This window comes from Pseudopodoces humilis, chromosome 1 (assembly GCF_049639895.1).
Source record: "Pseudopodoces humilis isolate 2021_Gansu_Grassland_sample_001 chromosome 1, ASM4963989v1, whole genome shotgun sequence".
In the NCBI taxonomy this organism is placed as follows: Eukaryota; Metazoa; Chordata; class Aves; order Passeriformes; family Paridae; genus Pseudopodoces; species Pseudopodoces humilis.
This window is the reverse complement of record NC_142200.1, coordinates 69,773,204-69,795,232: the sequence shown is the minus strand read 5'-3', so window position 1 is coordinate 69,795,232 and position 22,029 is coordinate 69,773,204. Positions and strand designations below refer to the sequence as shown.

Here is a 22,029-nt window from a genome sequence, read left to right as displayed (position 1 = left end):
CCTGCACAATGGGTTTCCACGACACATTGCCCTTGTTCCTGTTGGTGAACAAAGACTTGCAAGACGTGGTTGGGTCTGTACCCTACACCTGCCCCCTGTGTAATGGAATACATCACAATGATCATCCATCTCCTGTTTTTGGCCTTGTGCCCCTCGCTTTGTAGAAGACTATAGAATTACACCCCAAATTTTCCTTCCTTTGAGATCTCCCCAACAGACAGAAGAGACTGTGTTGTTGGACGGCTGAGTGGACTTTGACGTTGGTAGCTATAATCCCCTTACTCTCTTTTCCTTATGCTTTGCTTTCTCCTCTTTTCCCTCTATCGCATATTAGTGCTGATGAGCACTCAATAAAGTGTGTTTTGCTGTTTAAGTCCCTGGTTTGCTTATAATCTTTTGTACTCTAAGATCAAATAAAAGAACCACATCACGAATCCCACCTTGTGGATCGTGACAGATGCATTAGAAAACCATTTGGTGGATGTTTCTTTTTTTTAAAGGTATAGCTACATCGTCTCTATAGTGAGTTAATGAGATGAAATAAGAAAATGTGTCTGCAGCTATTTTGACACTGAAGTATGTGCAGACAATGTTTTGTAGTGTAGGCATTGTCCTAGCCACAGAGGTGTACTTTGTGGTCTCACCAAATGGTTGACACACCTGAAGGACAGGATGCTGTCTGGAGGGAGCTGTCATTCTAATTGGGAACGGCGGGAAAGAACGACACAGACTCTCAAGGGAGTCACAATAGGAGAAATCTTCTAGTTTATTGTTCTAGGCTTGTTGTATAGATTAGTTCGTGGAAAGTACAGAAAGGAAACTCTTATTGGTTAGTAAATCACTACATCACCATCATTGGTCAGTGGGGTTCACCACCCCCTGACTTTCTCCTGCAAGGAAAACAAGAGGACAGACAAACAGCACCTGGCAGTTGTTTTCTGTTTCTGAGGATTGTTTTGAAATCCTCCTGTGAATTTCCCAGGCCAGCTTCTCAGGCAGGACTAAGAGGCCATGGGGCCTGCAGCCTGCTCCAAAGCTAGCATCCATAGGGAGCTAGACAGGATCAAGAATTGGGCCCATGGGAATCTCATGAAGCTGAGCAATACCAAGTACTGGTATTGCTGCACCTGGGTCTGGGCAACCCCCAGTATCAACACAGCCTGGGGGATGAACAGATCGAGAGCAGCCCTGACCAGAAGGACTTGGGAGTGCTGGTGGATGAGAGGCTGGACATGACCCAGCAGTGGACACAGTCCAGAAAACCAAATATCTCCTGAGCTGTACCCAAAGCAGTGTGGCCAGCAAGGGTGAGGGAGGGGATTCTGCCCCTCTGCTTTGCTCTGTTCAGTTGAGCCCCCACCTGCAGTGCTGGGTCCAGCTCTGGGATCCCCAGCATACAAGGGACAGGGACCTGTTGGAGTGAGTCCAGAGGAGGCCACCAAGGTGAACAGAGAGATGGAGAACCTCTCCCATGAGAAAAGGCTGAGAGAGATAGGATTGTTCAGCTGAAAGAGGGGAAGGCTTTGAGGTGACATAATTCTGACCTTCTAGTACCTGAAGGAAGCCTGTGAGACAGAGAGGGACCTTTTACAAGAGCATGCAGTGACAGGACAAGAGGGAGTAGGTTTAAATTAGACACTAGGAAGAAATTCTATTTTGTGAGAGTGGTGAGGCGCTGTATCTGGTTGTCCAGAGAAGCTGTGGATGTCCCATCCTTGAAAGCATTCAAGACTAGGCTGTATGTAGTTCTGAGGAATTTGGTCCAGTGGAAGGTGTTCTTGTCCATGGCTGAGGGGCTGAAACTAGATGATATTAAAGGTCCCTTCAAACCCAGGACATTCAGTGATTGTACGATTCAGTTGTTACAGGTTAGTTTGGTTTTCTTTACAGAATTGGTGTTCAGAGCCATCAGCAAGAAGGTCCAAGAAAACAAACTAAAATGTGGCTTTAGACTGTCAGGATCTGCCTCCAGGATCTAATACAGAAATATCAGGCCAGAAATTTCTGGCCTTGAAGTTGTTAATGGCTAAACTTGTTCCCTGAAAGTTGGCAGGTAACAAATGTAATCAATAACCACTATTAAACGGCAATTGTATTGACTAAGCAAAATATGGCTTTTGTAACTGTCAGACCTTAGAAAGTCAAGAAATATCTTTCAAGATCTATGAAATACTTCACATTGACTGTTTGTTATTGAGTATTGTATGAGTTCCTTGGAAACAAGGAACTTTTTGTTATAGTTGATATCAGGTTCTTTTATGGGAAGAAATAAAAGGTTTCTTAATGATTTCTGAAAGTTGCACTGTGGGTATAATCTGTCCTGCAGTTCAACCCAAACAGAGGTAAAAGAAAACTTTCATCAAGACAAAGAAAAATTTGGTTGTTCTTTTTCTGTTTAATTAGAGATGCTCACAGTACCTGTATTTTCTGTTAATTTTTATTTTCTTTTTTCTTTTATCTGAGGTTCTTAGATCACTGTTTAAATTGAAGTTCAGATTAAGATAAGAAAATGTTAATTGTGTTTTTAGTTTGAGCTTACAAGAAGTGGTGAGTATGTGAATAATGCTCACTATAAAAGCTGTTCCAAGCTTCTGCAAGGTTGAGTTACAGGAAAATTAAATACATGTCTGTGAAATTCAAAGGGGTTTATGTGGACAGAACTGTGAAACAGGTTTAAGCAAGAACTAGCAGGTTGAACACAAAGCTGTTTGGCAAAGTGTATATACCATTTCAATAGACCTCATGATGGTGAATTCTGCTGGGTTTTTATAGTTTTAACTATAAGTCCCTTCTGACATATGTTCCCCTACTTAAGAAAATTCAATCCTTTCAATTTCAAACTGGTGCATATTTTTAGATTGTTGCTTTTATAAAAAAATTATTTCAGTTTTTCTCATGGTGATTTTATGTAACAGGATCCTATCTCTCCCCAATTTGGGTTATGCACACTAACGTTTTGCTACAAAACACACATTGTTGCCCAATCTACTCTGTAGTATTAGTTTTACAAGACTTTTTTCACCTTGGCTGTCTCTGGTGATTGCTTTGTCCTTTAAATGTCTTTCAGTAACCTTATAGTTCATGTGCTTGCGCATATCTAGGAACTTTTCCTGAGTGTCTCTAGTTCACACAGTGAATTCCCTGAAATCTGAAGGTTCTCAGTTCTGTAGGATTTTGTACATTAGATTTAGCTGTACTAGTACAGCTAGAACTCTTTGGTGACATTTCTAGTTGTGCCCATAGATTTCTAGCTGGAGCATCAGAAGAGTTAAGCTGTTCCCTTGCTAAAAACTGAAGTAATTGAGTTCCAACACATACCATGGCTTAGGAGCATAAAAAGTTCATCAAGAGCAGACAGTCTATTGAAAAAATCTTTGCAGGTAGTATTGTTCATTGGACAGCAATGTTTTGCATAGGTGCTTTTCTATCTATTGACACATGTTTCATTTCACTTATCCCCAAAATTTTCACCAGAGAGCTTGACTGATTTTATAGCCATATTCCAGCAAGGTGGTTACAGCAGTCAGTAGTAATTTCTGACAGTCTGGATGGTTTAGGAGATACACACACACACACACACACACACACACACACACACACATATATATACACACACCTATATACATATACACACATACATGCATATATATGATATATATTTCATATATATATATATATAAATAATAATTTTAGAAAATGGATTCTAAATTACTTTTTTCTGTTTTCATTAAAGGTTTTTCTGAAGCTGCTTCAGGACTCTGAGAAGATGGCCTGTGTTCCACAGGCAGCACACCTGGACCATACAAATGCTGCTGAATCAGTCTGTAAGTAAAATATGACGTGCCTTCTGAAGCAACTAGATTTATAAAGATCAAGAATACAAATGAAAGCATGCATGAAGTTCCCAAAGTTGAGGAATTCACAAGCAAATGGAGAATACTGCTTGCTACCATCTGGTAATTCCTTTTTTGTGTGTCAGCCTTGGATCATAGCTTTTTATATGTCTGCTGTGATTTACCTCTATCACTTCACAGTCATCTTCCCATCCTTCTGTGTACATGTGCACACAACCATTCTCTCACTGCAGCAGCACTTGCTTACTGCTTCGTACCAGTCCCTGGAAACTAATTATCCTTGTCTCATACTGAAAATGGATAAATATTAGAGACATATACCACAGATATAAAATCTCTAAGCTATTAGAAAAGTAAATTCATGTTCATCCATGTACAATTCAAAAGAAAAAAAGAAAAGCTGGTTCCCCTTGTAGTAGATCATTCATCTTCTTAAGTGGCATGTTATTTTAAGTTCTTTTACATCTAGCTTTAAAGAAAAATCCTTCGTACTTTATCTGCCTTGCAAGCCTGGGAGGAGGTCCTTGTGAACACTTCTGAAAACTCAGGAAAATGTTTCTCATTTAAAAATTCTTTTCATAAGAAGAATTACTTCTTCTTATTACTAATTATTATTAATAGAAGTAATTATTAGAATTACTTCTAATCATCACTTATGATTATAAGATGATACCATTACAAAATCCGAGACTCAAGTTCTCTAATATCAGTGCCCATCAAGCTGATGAATGTTTTCACATTGGTTCTGGGATTTTCATATACTTATCATGTTTCTTTCTATTTGAAGATTGACATTTAGATCACAGTTTTCCTTGGTTAGATGTTAAACAATTTGTTCTATGTGAAGTACTTTTCATTTTGTTTCTATAAAGTACAGGCATAGGGAAGTCCTGATCTGTGGACCTTTAATGTTACTGTGATAGAAATAACAATTTTCAGCCAAGCTTTCTTCATTTTTTAAGATAAATTCAATTGGATCTGCCAGTAATAAGTAATCATTGCCAATAATGGTGGCCTAAGGTGAGACATTTTCTCACAAAGTGAAAGCTTGAATTGATGACTTTTTCCAAGGGTCTGTTTGCTGGGCTATTCCAGTCCCTCTTGAATCAGTGAAGATGTAAGTGTATAAAAATTCAAATGACCTCACTAAGCAAATAAAATTGCCGCTTCTGTCAGTGGTGAGAATGAGACTTCTATTCAAAACACAGTTTTGAATATCCCTTATTTTTTAACAGTGTATTTCTTCAAGACTCAGCTAGGACATCTGAATTAGCTTCAAATTCTAACAATTTGTCTTCTCCACATTACATTTTCATTAAAGAGTAAGATTTACAGTTCCTAAAGTAATGAAGACAGTATATTCTACCTAAGAACTTGATATACTTTCCCATCTGCATCTCAAAATGTATAAAGTAGTATTTATTCAAGTTATTACATTAATAAAGAATTGAGTAATCAGAGACTCTATATTTTTCAGCTTGATAAATTATAGCAAGAATATGTGATGATAATGCCATTTCTTTGGGGATGAGACTACTTGAAAATTATCATTCATTGCAGATGACTGTCATTCATCATTAAGGACAATTGTGAAGTGTAGGCATAAGGGATCTGGGAAATGGTCATGAAAGGTATCCATCATTGTCAAAGTTAACCTGAATATTCCATGGGCAATAGCTTGACTTGTATAACTTTGTCTTTGAAAGCAGGTTCAAAGGCAGTCAGACTTTCTGTTGTCAAAGTAGTCAAATGAATTATCAAAACCCCCTAGAGCAAGCAGCTGGGATTATTGAAGAGATCACAGGATGCTGGTATTTGAGTTGTAAAAGAATTTGGACTAGAGAAATGCTTTCACAAAGCACAGATCTGAGCTCAAGCAGGAGTGCTGCCTATCCTTTACTGCTTCTGAGCCCTTGAGGTGTCAGGATTGTGCAGAAACCAAAATGTTGTCTAATGTCTAAGAGATTAGGACTAGGAGGTGTAGCAGAGGTATGTATGTCTCTTCTTAAACAAAATGGCAGAAAATCAGCACAGAATTTAGGTTGACAACCAATGACAAAAACATGCAAGAGACGTTATTTCAGCAAAATATGACAGTATATCACTGAACTCTGAGCTGAGCTAATTTCTAGTTATGTTTTACAGTGTTTTAGTGTACTGCATCTGATTGAAATTAAGTTAAATTTCATAGCAGCCTCCACAGTGCTGCTGTTTTGGATTTGTGACTGAAACAGTGTTGATAACACACCAGTGTTTTGGCTATCACTGATTAGTATTTGTGGTGCCAAGGCTCTCTCTTTTCCCACTTCCCTGCTCTAAGCTGAGGATGTGAGGGTGTGAGGTGACACGACCTGGACAGATGAACTAGATTTACCAGAGAGTTATTCAACGTCAGAGTGCCATGCTTGGCAATAAAAGCTTTTTTGAGGAGGTAGCTGTTGCTACCAGTGGCTGACCATGTCTACCTGTGGGAGGTGGTGAGTGATTACCTTTGCATTATCTGGGTTGAATATCTTTGGTTTTCAGTTGGTTTGTTTGTTTTGCGTTTATTCTTCTTTCTTTTTCCTTTACTGCTTAAACTGCCTGTATTCTGACACATGATTTTTCTCACTTTCTCTTTTCCTATTCTCTTCCGCATCCTGCTGGCGAAGGGGTAGTATGGGTGAGCAGCTCTTTGGTGCTTGGCTGCTGCTTAAGGTCAGCAATGAAAATAATTTGAAATAAACTCAGAATTATTTGAAAATTTCTAAATGCAAATGTTAGAGGTGAGTAGCAGTCCATTAATTAAATTAATTGCAACAGTTTTAATATTGGTAATTTTAAAGATGCAAAGCACACTGTAATATCTAGTGGTTTGTTTCCTTTGTGGATGGTTTTCTCAAAATTTCTAGTTTTATTCCAATTAAAAAAATCCTTAGAATAAAACTCACGTTTTTGTGACAACAGTTAAAATTTTAGTTTTAAGTCATGGTTAACTCTGTGTGCAGACATAGTACATGCATATTTATAATACAGTCATGCATTATTAATTCCTACACAGTTGGAACACATGATAGATAGTTATTGTTTTGTAGATGTATACAGACCATACAGAGAAATGGTTAGACTGAGCTTGCAGTGACAAGACAACTGAAGCCAAATAGCCTAGAGAAAATGGAGACACCAAGTCTATGGAGGCCAATAAAATTATCATTATCCACAGCAGGCAGTATATATACAGAAATAATCAGGAGAGCTAAGACCAAGTCCAAGAGATGAGTAGCTAACCATGGATAATGACAAAATAATCTGAACATATGCAAAAGCAGGTAATAGGCTAGTGAGTGGTTTCATTGGCTCCTTCAGGGACTAATATTGTTGAATTAAAATACCAGATGTTTTTCTGAAGAGCCAAATTATTTCATTTTGTAGCATTTATTGTGTTAGAAATTTCTGGGAGACACCAACTTTGGATCTAGTCCCTTCTGGCAGTAAACAACAGTTGGAACCCCTGAGGTATAGTGGAACTAAACTGTAGAAAATTCAAAATTGATTCATTATATTTTTGCACTCAGTAGTACAAAACATTTGAAATTTCTTGCCATATAATGTTACCGAGACTAAGAGTATTGCAATGTGTTTAAAAAAAGCCAAGGAATGGTTATTAATGTATGTATAATATGAAGAGCTATAGTAACAGAAGTGTTATTAAAACTTATATGCCTTTGAACTTCTTGGATAAGTTAACTTCTGAAAGTGTGGGTATGGAAGCAGTTTGGTGCATAACTACTTTTTAACACTGCTTAATCCTTTCTCTGGAGCAGCTGTTGTTAGCCATTTTGAACCACACTGGACCGAATGTGACATTGCTCCTGTTAGGATTGGTGAGATCAACAATATACCATACTCCTAAAGCTGATCTAAAAGCTAATTTACTAAGAAATTTTAGCTGAAAAAAAGCAGTCATTAACAGTGAAACATCAAAATGAAGAGCTTTTGTGAATTTCAGCTGGGTTTCAACCCTTCCTTTTAATTATCTTCATGAGTGACACTGAAGTAAACATAACTTTGCTGATGAAAAAATAAGACAAGTGCTGAAATGTGATATGTAAGACCACTCCTAAGGACTGAGTTAGATCACTTGAAAAGCTGAATCCATTCTAAGTGAAGGGTATTTTAATGAAGCCAAATGCTAGGCATGTCTGTGTAATGGGGACTAATATCCTGGAAAACTGACTCTGAGTTATCTGCTGATCCTGGTAGAGAAGCTTTTTAAGACTGCTAAGGTGATTTTTATTTGAACTTAAAGTACAAAATGATGCAAAGAGGTGATTTTGACTATTCATTCAAAATTGATGAGATTGATGCTACAATAATAGTAAAACCTTTTTGTCCACATTTTGAAGTTTGAAAGAGTGTAGGGAGACATAGAGAATTCAGAAAGCGAGCATAGAAGAATTAATCTTGGAGATTGGCAGTGAAGTCCTTATAAAGGCACCATCAGGGCTCCTTTAGCATAGTTTATCAAAAATAAGATAGAGAAGTGATTTGCTTAAAGATCCTAAATTTTTTAATTTTTTTTTTTTTAATGCACTGATAATATTGTCTGTTAAGATACAATTCTAGCTTTCATTTGGGCTAGTCATTTTGAGCATTTCATTTCAGAAGAGAGAAATGAAATAAAGGAAAGAAAAAGTAAGCAAATAGCTGTAATCTAAAGACAGGCAAGAGTTAATTAGCAGTTGGAGTTATTCTACCCGGGGAAGTATGTTTTTTCTCCTGGTGCATTTGACACAAGGCTTGGGTCTTTGTAGAAAATATGCTATAGTAAAAGGTGTTATTGATTTCTGCACATAAGCAGCAGAGTGGAATATGATGCCTTTTGGTAGGTGATCAAGTGGTTTCTTCCATTCTTAAACAGTATTTTAATTCACTATGACAAATTGATTTCACTGTAACTACCCAAAAAAAAGGCTTGACAGTGAATTTTACAATATCCTTGAAGTTATATTTTAAAATCCATTTTTAAATGGAACTCACTTCTTTCAATTCCCTGTAAGATTTGCATAAGAGAAGCTAGGAATTATTTCAATACTCTACCTTGCAAAATGTAACTTGATTTATGAGAAGAATATTGTAGACACGAAGAATCAGTGTCTCTGTTTAGAAGTGGCTGCTGACATTAACACTGGTAGTAAAATTTTCCAACTCTTTCTATCTACCAATAAGGAGAAGATAAACCATAAATTTTGTGCTTCTGGCAGTCTAACAGGATAGGTAACACTTACCACTTAAATTAAGCACTAAGCCCTGAAAAAGAAGTGTCAAAATAGCTGGTCTAAAAATCTTGGATACATTGTATTTTCCTTTAGCTTTTTTTTTTTACTGTTGTTTTAATTAACTGGTGCAGGAAATGTCATGATTCTTGCATGAGTCAAAAACTTAATTTAATAAATACTTCAAATATTTAGCTTTATATTTCTCAAACCCCAATCTTTCTTCCTTCACCCTTTCAGGATTCTCAGCATCACAGACTAAGGATGGAACATCTTTATAATATTACCTATCAATTGTCACAAAAAGACACTTGATTTAAAAAATAAGATCATTTGAATTATTTAAGGTTTATATATTAATTTGTTTTATCAGTGTGTAGCTGTAACTCCTTTTATCCTTCTGAAACCAAATGGAGTTTCTTCCTCCTTCCTCAAATGTTTCACTTTTTTTACCCACTGCTTTCTTATCTGTGCTGGTTTTGCATTAATTGGTAACTTGGTGAGGAGGGAAGAAGCCACCCATGAAATGATATTTCTGAGAAAAACTGCTAAAAGCTTCCTTTGTGCCTGGAAAAAACCAATAACTGGCTAGCTCTGAGAACTGACGATGTATTAAACCATTTAGAAGCTGGGTCCACCTCCTGTGAATTCTACATTTTAAAGACAGGCAAACCCGGGAAACCTCTCTCTTGCTTCCAGCCTTAAAAGGTAACTGGGTTGCAGTCGGACCAGCCTCCCTCCGCTGGGGTTTGCATGGCCTGGCAGGGCTGGGCCAGATCCCAGCAGTGCCTGGGTGGGGGACGGGAGACTCGCGGGGACTCGGCCAAAGCTGGGCTCGGCTGCTGACATCTTGCCAACACCAAGCCCTGCCCCTGCCATTGGCCTGCACTGAGCTGGAGTCCACTGCGCCCCGGGAGTGGCTTCGGGGTGGCCCTCGACCTTTCCGTTGCGGCCCGCGCGGCCCCATCAGCTGCCAAACAGAGGGAGGGGCCCAGTGCGGCTTGAAAATCCATCACTTGACTGCTGTGGCCACTGCCTACAACCATCTGCAGGCCTGGGCGAGATATTAAACCTTTCACTGCACAGAGGAGACCTGAAGACCTTGGTCCTCTCTCAAGGGAGAGAAGAGGATAGAGTGAGGACATGTAGAAGACAACATGAAGACACCAAGGTGAGTAAAGAAGGAGTCAAGTCCCAGGTGGAAGGAGAATGAGGCGATGCCCTAGTATTGGGGCTGAAAGTTCTTTTGGTAAGGCCATTGTTATAAATGAAATTAGAATTTTGACAACTAGGTCCCTTGGGTTAATGGCAGTTTAATTAAAAATGAATACAATTTAGTAAATTGAATAGTAATTTGGTATAAAAGAATACAGTTTAGTAAAAGAATACAATTTAGCAAAAAAATATGATTTATATATATAATCTGCCAGTAATTAAGTATGATTAAAGCACAAGCAAAACCAACCGGGGAATGGGGAGGGCTTCTCACCCCACCTCACGTCCAAAACCGACCGGGGTTCGTAGGGGGTTTCTTACCCTGCCTCACATACAAAACAAAGCACTTCAAGCTAAACGTATATACTGTATGCTTATACATATTCATTAATGTTTCCCATAAGTTTCCTCCTGTTTCCGATTTTTCTGACTTTATGTCACTATACTTCACAGCACATGCTTCACTTGTTTCTAGGGGGTCTTCAGTCTTCTTTTGGTGGTCTTTTGGCGAAGGCTTCTCCTCTTCCTCATTGTCCTTTGGATAACCTTACAGGTTTGCATGTTTGTTGCCGCTGAAGATGAATAGATCATGCGGACACAGGTCGAGGTGTGGTGAAAGAAAGAGCAGAGTTTATTTTTCCTCCCAGGATTTATAGGCTTTTGACCACGGCCAGGGATTGGATGGTCAGGATAACACTTTCTCACTGCACTGGCCATGAGAGATGCCCATCACAAGACGTGTAACAGAAAGAATGTACACATATCTATGTTTACAGTTACTGTCCTGGGAAAGTCTTTAGAAAACCATGTCAGCAAGCTCAGAAGCTGAGTTTTCAGGGCGACACACGTGCGTATTAAGTGTTGTGTTATGTAAGTCTACTAATTAGTCTTATATTTACTGATTTTTAGGCCCAATGCCTAAAGTCGTTCTAATTTTGTCCATCTCAAGGCCATTTTCATCTTGGGACATCACTTATCTTCCAAACTACATCCTGTACCTCAATTTTAACATGTAACATCTGTAAAGTGGTGCATCTGCCTTGTAACACTGATTCTTTTGATTGCTTCTAATTATAACTTTCCAAATAGTTACAATTTAGTTAGCATGAATCAATTCCACTTATTACACATTGGAGATGGACTATGATACACTAAAATACCCCTTGTAATTAAAGAGAAGATATGGGGGGATGGAATGTTCAAACTGTAGATGTGAGCAGACACATCCATAATGAAGCAATGCAGATGTTGAAGTTGCTGTGATCCCATGAGAAGCTTGAATAGAGAGACAAATAAGAGTGATGACGGCCCTTTTCCCCCAGGGGGAGAAGAAGACCTCTGTTCCCAGAGATAAAGATGATCACAGAGATAGATGAAGAGAACCTTTGGTTTTGAGCAGCTCATCCCTAAAAATAATACCCCTTAAGTTGACATGGCCCATTAATTCAGCTCTAAGAAAGCTGTGAAAATGGGGGAAGCTATTGCAGATTTTTTTTCCCTGGGCAGCTGTTGTTTGTGGAAGTTGAAAGCCATGAGAGAACTGTTTCTTGTGGAGAAGTCTCCATGGTGTGGCACGAGAAAACTTTTCTCCCTATAAGAACTGATGAAAGACTATTGTAGAGGTGGTAACTGATTTAAAATCCCTTGTGTTGTCTGTACATTGTCAGCTGGGAAAGAAAATAAGTTGGGCAGGAGGAGGAAAAGGGTTCTGAAGGTTTTATTCTGATTCTTATTATTCTTTTAGTTCTGTTAATAAAGTTTTCTTCATACTTTTTATGTTTTAAGCCTGTTTTGCCCTCCTCCTAATACATATCTCACAGCAAGAAATAGTTAAGTATACTGGTGATTTTAGCTAGTGCTAAACCAACCACATTATTTAGTGCATTGGCCAGGAAGCTCAAATTAGCAAACCTAAACCACTATATTCTCTCATCCAAATATTTTCCCTACCAGTTGTTTTATTTGTGATTGCTGCCTGGTTAATTTCTACTTGTCATCCACAGTATGGACACCTTGGACTCTTTCTTAGATAGGCCCAGACATTAGACGGCTGCTAGGAAAAGAGTGGAAATACTGTTTTCTAGTTAAGGATGCTACTCTTACAGTGTCAAGAAGCTTATCTATATTCCCAGGCTCCTTGTCCTCATATTTATCTCCCTATTTCAGAGACATGAAGGAAGTTAACCCTACCTGCTTTCCCCACAGAGACCTTTGGTTATCTACAATTCTAGAGAAGAAAATGATCAGTAAAGCACTTCCCAAAATGGGGATTAATTGGAAAAAAAAAAAGAAAAGAGTATAGATTCCTGCAAGTAGTAAAGAACCAGAAAACAAAACAACAATCTGTTTTGAAATTTGTATTTTGAAAATCAAATGAATTGCTCATGAAAATATAGTCTTGATGGAATTGAACGGGTTTAAAACAATAGCTGGTGATAAAAATCACTTTATGAAAGGGACTTAGTAGCACCTTTCCTGTAATTTGGTATTTTTGCTGGTTCTTAAAACATATGAAAGTTATTTTGTGTGGAAGGTCTGCTTGAATCAGTAAATTGTGTTATGGATATAGATTCAAACTTCAGTAAGTTAGAAACTGGAAATAGTCAGTAAGCTTCAGACTACAATCTGAGAACGATTCAGGAAATTCGTTGCATAGCCCCGTCTTATGATGGAAGAGATTATGCCTCTTCTATCCTGTCTAGTGGCAGAGGATACTGCCTGGGATAGAAGCAGCAGAATCCCGAGGGGGACTTTATTTAAACTGTGGGTCACCAGAACTCATATGCATGCAACCTCTGATGATGGTGACTATATATTGAATTTCTATGTATCTTGAGGGCCTTCTAAACAGAAAATTGTATTTGACACTAACATCTTGCAGCTCTTACTGCCTGATATGCATGTATGATAATATTGCAAACCTGATTTTTTCTGATAATCTATTTCCTTGCCTTTATCATAACCTGAATTGTTTGTGTGTTAGTTATTAACAGCACTTGCTTGAGAAGTGAAATTCTTTGGTAGCTCTTCCACTGTGTTCAGGTATTTTTTTTGAGCTAAGCAATAAAGAATACAGATAGTTGTAGGTGCATTAGTAATGCTTTATTTATCCAAAAATAATTGGTAGAACATGAGCCCCCTTAATATCTTGAAAAACAAGTTATCAAATAATCTTTTTTGTTTAGCTTTTATGTCTTGTCTGTAAACCCTTTGATTTCTTCTTGATAGCTTAGTCCTTGATACAGTGACTTATTTTTCCCTAGTACTTGCTAGTGCTCCCTTCTGTGTGTGTGTCTCTCCCTTCAACCTTTCCTTTGCACTCTATGATGTGCTGTTTTATTTTAGTTCCTATCATTTATTGAGGCCATTACAACAGCTGCAGACTGGAAAAAAGCACAGACAACCTATATTATCTTTCATGGCATTTTTAAAATCCTGTCTTTTAAATAAATATTTAGAAGACTTATTCTCCAATCTGAAGGACTGCTTGTCTTCCATTTCATGCTGTAATTATTTCTAAGCAAATGAAGAAAACAGGAAAGAAGGAAAACCATAGAAGGGAAGTAGAGCTCTTCCTCAAAAGATAATTGGGATCTGGCAGCCAGAATTCCTGTGTTCGTTTGCTGCTTTTGAGAATGACCTGCATGCACTTTTTTGCAGGTATTCCACTCATTTGCAACATCAACAAAAATCCGTATTCAATATGTGGTTTAGGTTTTCCAAAAAGCAACTGAAATTTGAACAGCAATGGATTGCTTGGTATAACAGCAATGATGAGTTTCCCAGAGTAATAATCATGTGACTTTTGCTACACATGTAGTAATACTTTCTTCCTAGTTTAAACAGTTCAATTATTTTAGATTATGCTCTTTTTGCTGTTCAGCTATTGGATTTTTCCAAAAATAGCATTTACATCTTATATTCTAGATAAACTATTACTTCTCTCCCTCATAATATGGGTCCTGTGTGTTGGAGAAAATTTTCACTCTTAGGTAATCAACACAAAACCATATGTATGGTGTGAGCAAATATTTGTTGCTAATAGCTAGTCCTTAGGTTGTATATGAAAAGTAAATTCTGATGGTTTCTTGCCTTGCTTGAGCTTACAAGTGGAGTGTATATTTTAGATCTCTTTGTATTTGTGTATATGTATTTTTACAGATGAAGAGAGCATGTGTGTATGTACACAGAGGCACAAGTATTTTAGAACAGTTTTGCTTTATTAATGCTGTTGCACCAGCAAATACAGATAATTTAACTTCAATTATGTAAGTAATGTAAATGACCAATTTTTTAAAGAAATGTTTATCAGGAGTAAGATGCTTACTTTTCATTCTGAAACAGGACATTGCTTAGGGAAGGGGCTCCATGAAATATTCCTAACATCTTGCCTCGTTTATTGAGTAAATACATATGTATGTAGAAGGTGTGTTACACATCTTAGTGTTGCTAGTAAGGCTCTCTTTGAGGCTGATGCTTCTACATGAAACTAGATTTTTACCTGTCCAGTGCCTTCTCAAAAGTATCTCCTTTGGTGAAATTGTTGTCTGCTCTGTCACTAGAACTTTTCTTTTGTGCAACAAAGTACCCAAAGACTTTAGCAATAGAAATTAATATTCACACATCTGTTTTCTCAATACTAGCAACATTCTGTAGTACTAAATGTTTTGGATTTTTTTTCTCAAAACCAGCAAAAAACTGGTTTAGGAGTTACAGGGACAACATGGTAAAGTAGCTTCAGTATGAAGGGCAGTATGTGAAGCACTTAGGACTGCACTTTTTTTTGCCAACTTTTCTTAGGGTAAATTTGTTACAAGGTGATACAAGATGTATAATTAAACTCTTGCTAACCAATTCCTCATTTGAAATATAAGTGGGGCTTCATTATAGTATACCTGATGTTTGACTTCTGTATAGGTAGAAATTTTAGCCATGTAAATTTTTTCTCCATCTGTCTCTAGATCTATTTTACAGTTTATTTAGGTCACCATATCCATCGGAGACATTAGAAAAAATGGAGCAGTTGGTCCTGTTAATCCAAATCCTTAAAGCTGTTTAATGCCACTATTTATGAGATACCAGAATGCTGAGGAATGAGATTATTCATCAAACATACTTTTAAATTGTTTGCTATAGCTTCAGGTCTGAATAAAACATACCTCTTGCAGAACTTTCAGTTTTGAATTGCTTCTCTGTACAAACCTTGATATGATTTTTATATTAATAGAATAACTCCAGTAGAGATATGGTCTAAAAATATTCCTGATTATGGGAGTTGCAGTATTTTAGACTAAGTACTTTGTAGTAAGGTAATACTTGCACAAATTATGAAAGTTAAAGTGGGTCAGAATGTCCTTGTCTGTCATGGTGAAACCTGGGCCCTGCTGAGGTTGTTTCTTCTGTTTGATGTCTGAGTTTTCCCTGAGAAATTCCAAGAGACTTCTTCCAGAGTGCTGTATACAGTGTTCTCAAAGGCTACTCATGGCAAACTGAGAAGCTGCATGATAGAAGTCATCTGTAGTACAACAATGCACAGTTGTTATTTAAAAGTTCCCTTTCTGGGAAGCAAGTAGTCAGTGGGAAATGTCTGAGAACACCTGGTTTGAATAGTTCTTTCTTCCTTTGCTGTATTTAATCTGTCTAGTTGGAAATGCTAAGATGTTTAGCATTAAGTCTCACACGTAATGTTATGGGAAGTGGTAGAGCAAACATTCAGATTTTATTGCTGTCCTGCCCTTTCCCCAGTTTTTCACCAAACACAGCAAAAGTGCTGTGGGTTGTAGCTCTGTTTGCATCAGATTCAATCTTGAAATGTCATAACGAGTGTATAGGTTGAATTCAGTGGGTTGAATCCTAACAGCTTTCTGAGTATTGATTTACATTTCCAGAAAGAAAAGGAACCAACCCAAATAAGTGTGCTGCTTATTGTAAAAAGAGGGTATATTATAGTGCACAAGATTTATCTTGTATGGCTGTTTACCTTTGTGTGAACAAATGTATTCTTTCTCTTGCCCAACTCTGACATCTATAGATACATATGAAGTGAATTGGGATGTTTTTTTGCAATTCTGACAGTCTGTGCTTTTCTTCTACTGTTGTACCTTCAAAGAGTACAAATAGAAGGTAGAAATAGGTTTCCATTTTGTAGCCACATAATGTGCTTGGTTTTCAGCTCTTCCTTTACTTGCCTTCTCCTCTGTGGCAATTCATTGCAGGTGCATCACTGCAGGAGAGAGAGTATTGCAATAAAATTATATCTATTTGCAAAATTATCTCCTGGAAATTGAAATTAGCATAGTTGTTAATGTTACAGGTTAACCATGAAAAAACTAATAATCAGAGACTTAGGGTTTTCAAATCTGAAGTAATTTTCTTTTCTAAGACATGATACTCTGTCTACCTGACTGAATATTCATCTTTATTTTTTGTTTGTTTCCAAAGAATATTTTCATCCCATAATTTTGAAGTTGCCCTGGCCACAGTAGAGTTCACTGTCATTGAAGGATACGATGTATTGAGGGTTCTTCAGATAATTGGACACACACACCTGTTGCTTTGTGAGGCAAAGAAGCCTTTATTGTGGGGGTTCTTAACCTCTTTTTATAAGGTGTTTCATTCCAGGTTGCATGGTTGGACAATAACCTAACACCCCCTTTGGTCCCATTGGTGGAACCAGAGAAAACACACCAAGAACATCTGTTCAGTATTGTTTTGAGATATATAATTTATTTACAACAAAACAATACTGAGAGAAAACTGTTCCCAGGAACTTTTCCCCTGGGAACAGATGAGCCCCTGACAGGCCGAAATTTTCTCAGGCTCAGAGAATTATGTCCACTGTTCACAACACAAGTCTAAAACATACTTGGTGTTAATTCCAACTTCTTTTTCAGTATGGTTTAAACTGGCAAAAATCACAACTAGAATGAAGAGATATAAATTATGGCAAAGCACAAAATAACATGGAAATGTAACAAAAGAGATTGTTTTAGGCATCACAAATGTATAAACAACTGAACCCTCTACTTCTGAATTATTGGAACAGTGCATTCAGCAGTGTGTCCTTCTCTTCCAACAGACACAGACTAGCTTAAGTGGATTAGCTTGGCTGTCAGTGTAGCAACTATATTTGGCTCTCCATGGTGTCCGTAGGGTGATGGATAAGGAGACAGCACTATTGTTTTCCATTTGTTTATGCTCATGTACTGTTTGTGTTCTTATAGGTGGAGAAGGAAAAGAAACATTATTTTGCACTAGAAAATTAATTCCCTTCATTGAGAGTAATGACAGTGCTTTTATAACCTGGAAGTGTTATATTCCCAAATAAATATGAACTCAGTCAAGTTTCTGCTATGGTTACATTCCTGCCCATTTCCACACTAGTAAAAACAACAAGGAGTGTTTTGACACCAGCTCACACTTGAGCAGCAACAAGGGTGTTGTTTTTTCCTAGCTTCTGTGGTAGCTATTGTTGTTTATTGTATGAGTGGTGGTGCCTTGGAAACACAATATGCCCTGTTGTTCCAGACACCCTACAAAGTAATAGTAAGAATAAAAAACTCAGGTCCTTCCCACCTTTGACAGCTTGCTGTCTAGTTTTAAGACTGAATGCAATGAGTAGATGAAACAGACAAATAGGTTTGGGAAGGAAAGAGTATAAAGCAGGTCCATAATTTAAAGCAGAGGTCTCAGTTCACTGTCTGACTATTTTATTTTCTAAATACCATTTTGACTTTCTTGCATCCTCAAATTTACACTTAGAGTGTGGTTGTGATGCCTGTTTTAAAATTTTTATCTACTACCACACATGCAATGCTGTTGCATGGTGTAGTACTTTTACTTTTAGAAGATTTTCTGTTATTTGATATGAGTGATGACAAAGCTTAATTTTTTTTTTTTTTTTTTGCATTGGTATGAGTATTCTTGCATTAAATAGAGGGTTAAAACAGTCAGGAAATTCTGTAGGCATGTGAGTGTTGGCTATATGTTAATTAAAGAGGCTGGCTTACCTTCTTTCTGTCTTGAATGGGCATTTCAGATATGTAAATTCATATTTCATAAATAGAATTATAATGTTGGCTATAAGTAGTTGGGATTGTGAACATGTAAAGGAAGGGAAAACTATAATCTAATTTTTAGTTTTAATCTACTTGTTATAATTCTGATGAAATACTTTGTTTGCATTCAGAGGTGTTCATCTCTCCATCTATTCTTCATACCTCTAATATGGTCTAACTTGGAGAAAATGAAAGTTCTTGAAATTTAAGGATGATAATCATAACTTGAATGAGGCTATGTTATGCCTGGAGACAAAATAAAGACCTTGAGTTGTATTTATTTTTTACATTTAAAATCTGTTCTGACTATTTTGTAGATCTTTACAGCAGCATAGTGTGATGGTGGTTGGCTGTTGAAAAAGTAGATTCAGGTAGGGACTCTGATCAAGTTCACCAAGTAAACTCTACAAAAGTTGGAGAGTTTGGGGGACAGAAATAGTATTCTCTAATAGTATTCTTTTTGGTTAACAAATTTACAGAATCAGAATCACTGAATCATTTAGGTAGGAAAAGACCTCTGAGATCATCAAATCCAATCTATGACCTAACACCACCATATCAACTAAACCATGGCACTGAGTGCTACAGCCAGTGTTTTCTTAAACAGCTCCAGGGGCAGAGACTCCACAACCTCCCTGGGCAGCCCATTTCAACATTGCATCACACTTCCTGTGAAGAAATTCTTCCTATTGTCCAGCCTAAGCCTCCCTTAGTTCAATTTAAGACTCCTCTTGTCCTGTTGCTGGTTTCCTGGGAGAAGAGACTGACCACAACCTGGCTGCAGCCTCCTTTCAGGCAGTTGTAGAGAGTGATAAGGTCACTCTTGAGCCTTCTTTTCTGTAGGCTAAACAACCCCAGCTGCCTCAATCACTTCACATAAGACTTGTGCTCCATGCCCTTCATCAGATTCATTGTGATCATTGAGAAGGACAATAGAAATGTATTTTACATTCCCATTTAATTACGTGCCCTATGTTCTCTGTACAATGTGTTTACTCCTTATGACAAATCTGAATGAAAATCTTGGATGCAAAGAGATGTCCAGGATCAAATACTCTTGCTTGGATACACCTTTGTCACTGCTTGGATAACAATGCAACAAGTAAGAGTAAAGAAAATTATTTTATGGATGAAGGCTTTTTTCTCTCTAACACCTGGATGTTTTAACTTTTCCTTTTGCACAAACCCACTTTACACTTCTGTCTTTCATTTAATTAGTGAAAGTCAGATATCTCTCCTCTCCAACATGTCAAGTGTGAGGGTACTATAAAATGTTTCTCCCTCTAAGATTTAAGTGCAATTGTATCCTACCAGTTCTTCAGCCCCTTACACATTGCTGGGAGTAGATAATTCCTACTCTGTTCCGGCCTAACTTTACGATGCATTTCTTCTAAACACAGTGGTAAGTTTGAAAAGAGTTTGCTCCATTCTTTTCCTAAGCTTTTTGTGTACAAATGAACTTTTGTTCACACCCCTTACTCTAGGAAATAAAAAATAATAAAGAGCTTAAAGAGGCTCCTTTACAAGTTTGCTAGTAATTTTCTAGAGACAGGTTTTTAGATTGTGAGATTTTGATGTTGGAGTTTCTTCAGTGAGGGTATTTATTACATTTTTCTGGTTATTCTGGTTCTTTCTTGATTTTTCAGTAGGAATCAGATGTATTGTTCATGCTGCCCTTTTCGTGGTCTTCGGTGTGATAAAATATTAAGCATGTCAGATCTTGAAAAAGAATAATGTCTTAGATAAAGGAATGAAATAATCTAACCAGTCAATTGTCTGGCTTGAGGAAAAGGGCTTGGGAGATCTGAGTTGTGAAGGGGGTTCTTTATAAGCTTAGGGAGTGACAGACTTAAATTCCTTGGCCTTAAAATATGTTAATTCTACTGATGAACTCTACAGTTGCTTAAATCTCTATTACTCTGTCTCAAAGGTCTTCAGGCCCATGCAGAATCCTATTGTGGGATCTGGGACTCAGAATGTAAAGCTAAATTTTTAGTTAAAACCCTACAGGTTTTCCCTTCAAAAATTATACTTAATTGGATTAATCAATATGTATGGAATAGGGAGAAGCTCCAAGACAAGAAATTCTTAAGATGGAAACAATTTGAATCAACTTTTTAGAAGAAATGTTCACAATGCCTAAAATTAAAAATGGCTTGAGTGGAGGAACAGGAGGATTTATATCTAAAAATACCCCAAGAGAACTTCTCTTGTGAAATTCCCTCCAAAATAAATATTTTTCTGATCAGCTTCGGATAGAGAGAACTGGTTACTATACATAAGCGAAAACTACTCATAGTGTGAAACATAGACCAGATGTCATAGACCAGATACCCTTTATACTTTAGACCCTTGTCCTGGGGTGACTTTATGATACTGGTATCCCCAATCGTCTGGTTTATGTTATGTATTAAGTTCTGCACCTTTAAGACTGGCTTTGAGAGCAAGAGAGGGGGAAGAAGAAGTGCGCAGTTTGTGTTAAGGAAAAGCATCACTCCCACACATCCCGCTCCTAGACTGTGGTGTCTGCAGCACAGACAGACAGCGGGACAGAGCTTCTCTCTGGCTTTTAGTTAGTTCTAGCTAGCTGAGGCAGAGGAGTTCCCTGGACCTTTGTTTGTTTTTTTCCCAATTTTCTTAGATCTGTGCAAGCCTGCTCTGGACTGAACACCCAGCCAAACCCCGAGAGCTCACGCCTGTGGCCCACCGGGGCCTGGGCCTCGGCACTTTCCAGCGACGGAGGGACTGATAAGAACCTGAACGAGCCGAGCTACACCACATGAAAAGGACTTTTTTTCCTCCTAGATTGGCCATCCCATCGAACAGCAAGAGGTTTTATTATTTAATATTACTCAATTTCTGTTAAATAAACAGCTTTTTCCACTTCTCTCTAAGGAATTTTTTTCTTTTCCCGGACCAGTTAGTGGGGAGGGGCATTTCCCTGGGGAAATCCCCATTTGGAGTTTTCCTTCCTAATTTGCCCTAAACTAAGACAACCCTAAAAGTGCTATTTATTCAAACTCCCCACATGGAAATCTTTAAAATCCTCCTGGAAACAAAATCAATATAATAGTAATTTTTATAATGGGTAGAAAAATGTGCAGGAAAATGAGCAGGAAATTTTTATATCTTCTAATGAAATACTGTGCATAGATTGGTGGGCTAGCACTGCCTCTGGGCCAGTATGGTGTGTGCTGAAATGCAGAATGATGTCAGTTCACTTGCTCAGCTTAGAACTACTTGTTGGCACAAAACTCATGATAAGCCAATGAATGCGAGTTTCATATGAGGTAGCTCAACTGTTTTGCCAGGGTATTGCAGTTCCAGTATTACCTTCCCAAAATATGGACCTCTTCTAAATTACTTGTCTAAATGCCAAAGTGCAGAAGTAGAATTGAAAATGTATGCTCCTGGCTGTTAATTTATCTACTGCATAGCCCATCTTTCCTTCTGCACCATGAAAAAAAAGAGTAGAATTAAATTGTTTTCTAGAAGTGAAAAATACAGGAGAAAAAGTCCATCTAATACCAAGTTTTAGAGACTTTTACAATAATTGTTTCTGCTCCTAATTCTACACTAGTCTATAGGCAAGGATTTTGATAATCTTAGTTTCTGGATTTTAGGACCTATTCTGTTTCCCTAACATTA

At 37.6% G+C, this 22,029-nt stretch overlaps 1 protein-coding gene across 1 annotated transcript in view; it reads left to right on the top strand.

Moving 5' to 3' along the window:
* Window positions 1–22,029, top strand: part of ABCA13 (ATP binding cassette subfamily A member 13) — a 194,842-nt gene that overhangs the window by 64,277 nt on the left and 108,536 nt on the right. The window contains 1 exon segment of the mRNA XM_088051690.1: window positions 3,734–3,824. Coding sequence (XP_087907816.1) covers window positions 3,734–3,824 — 91 coding nt within the window.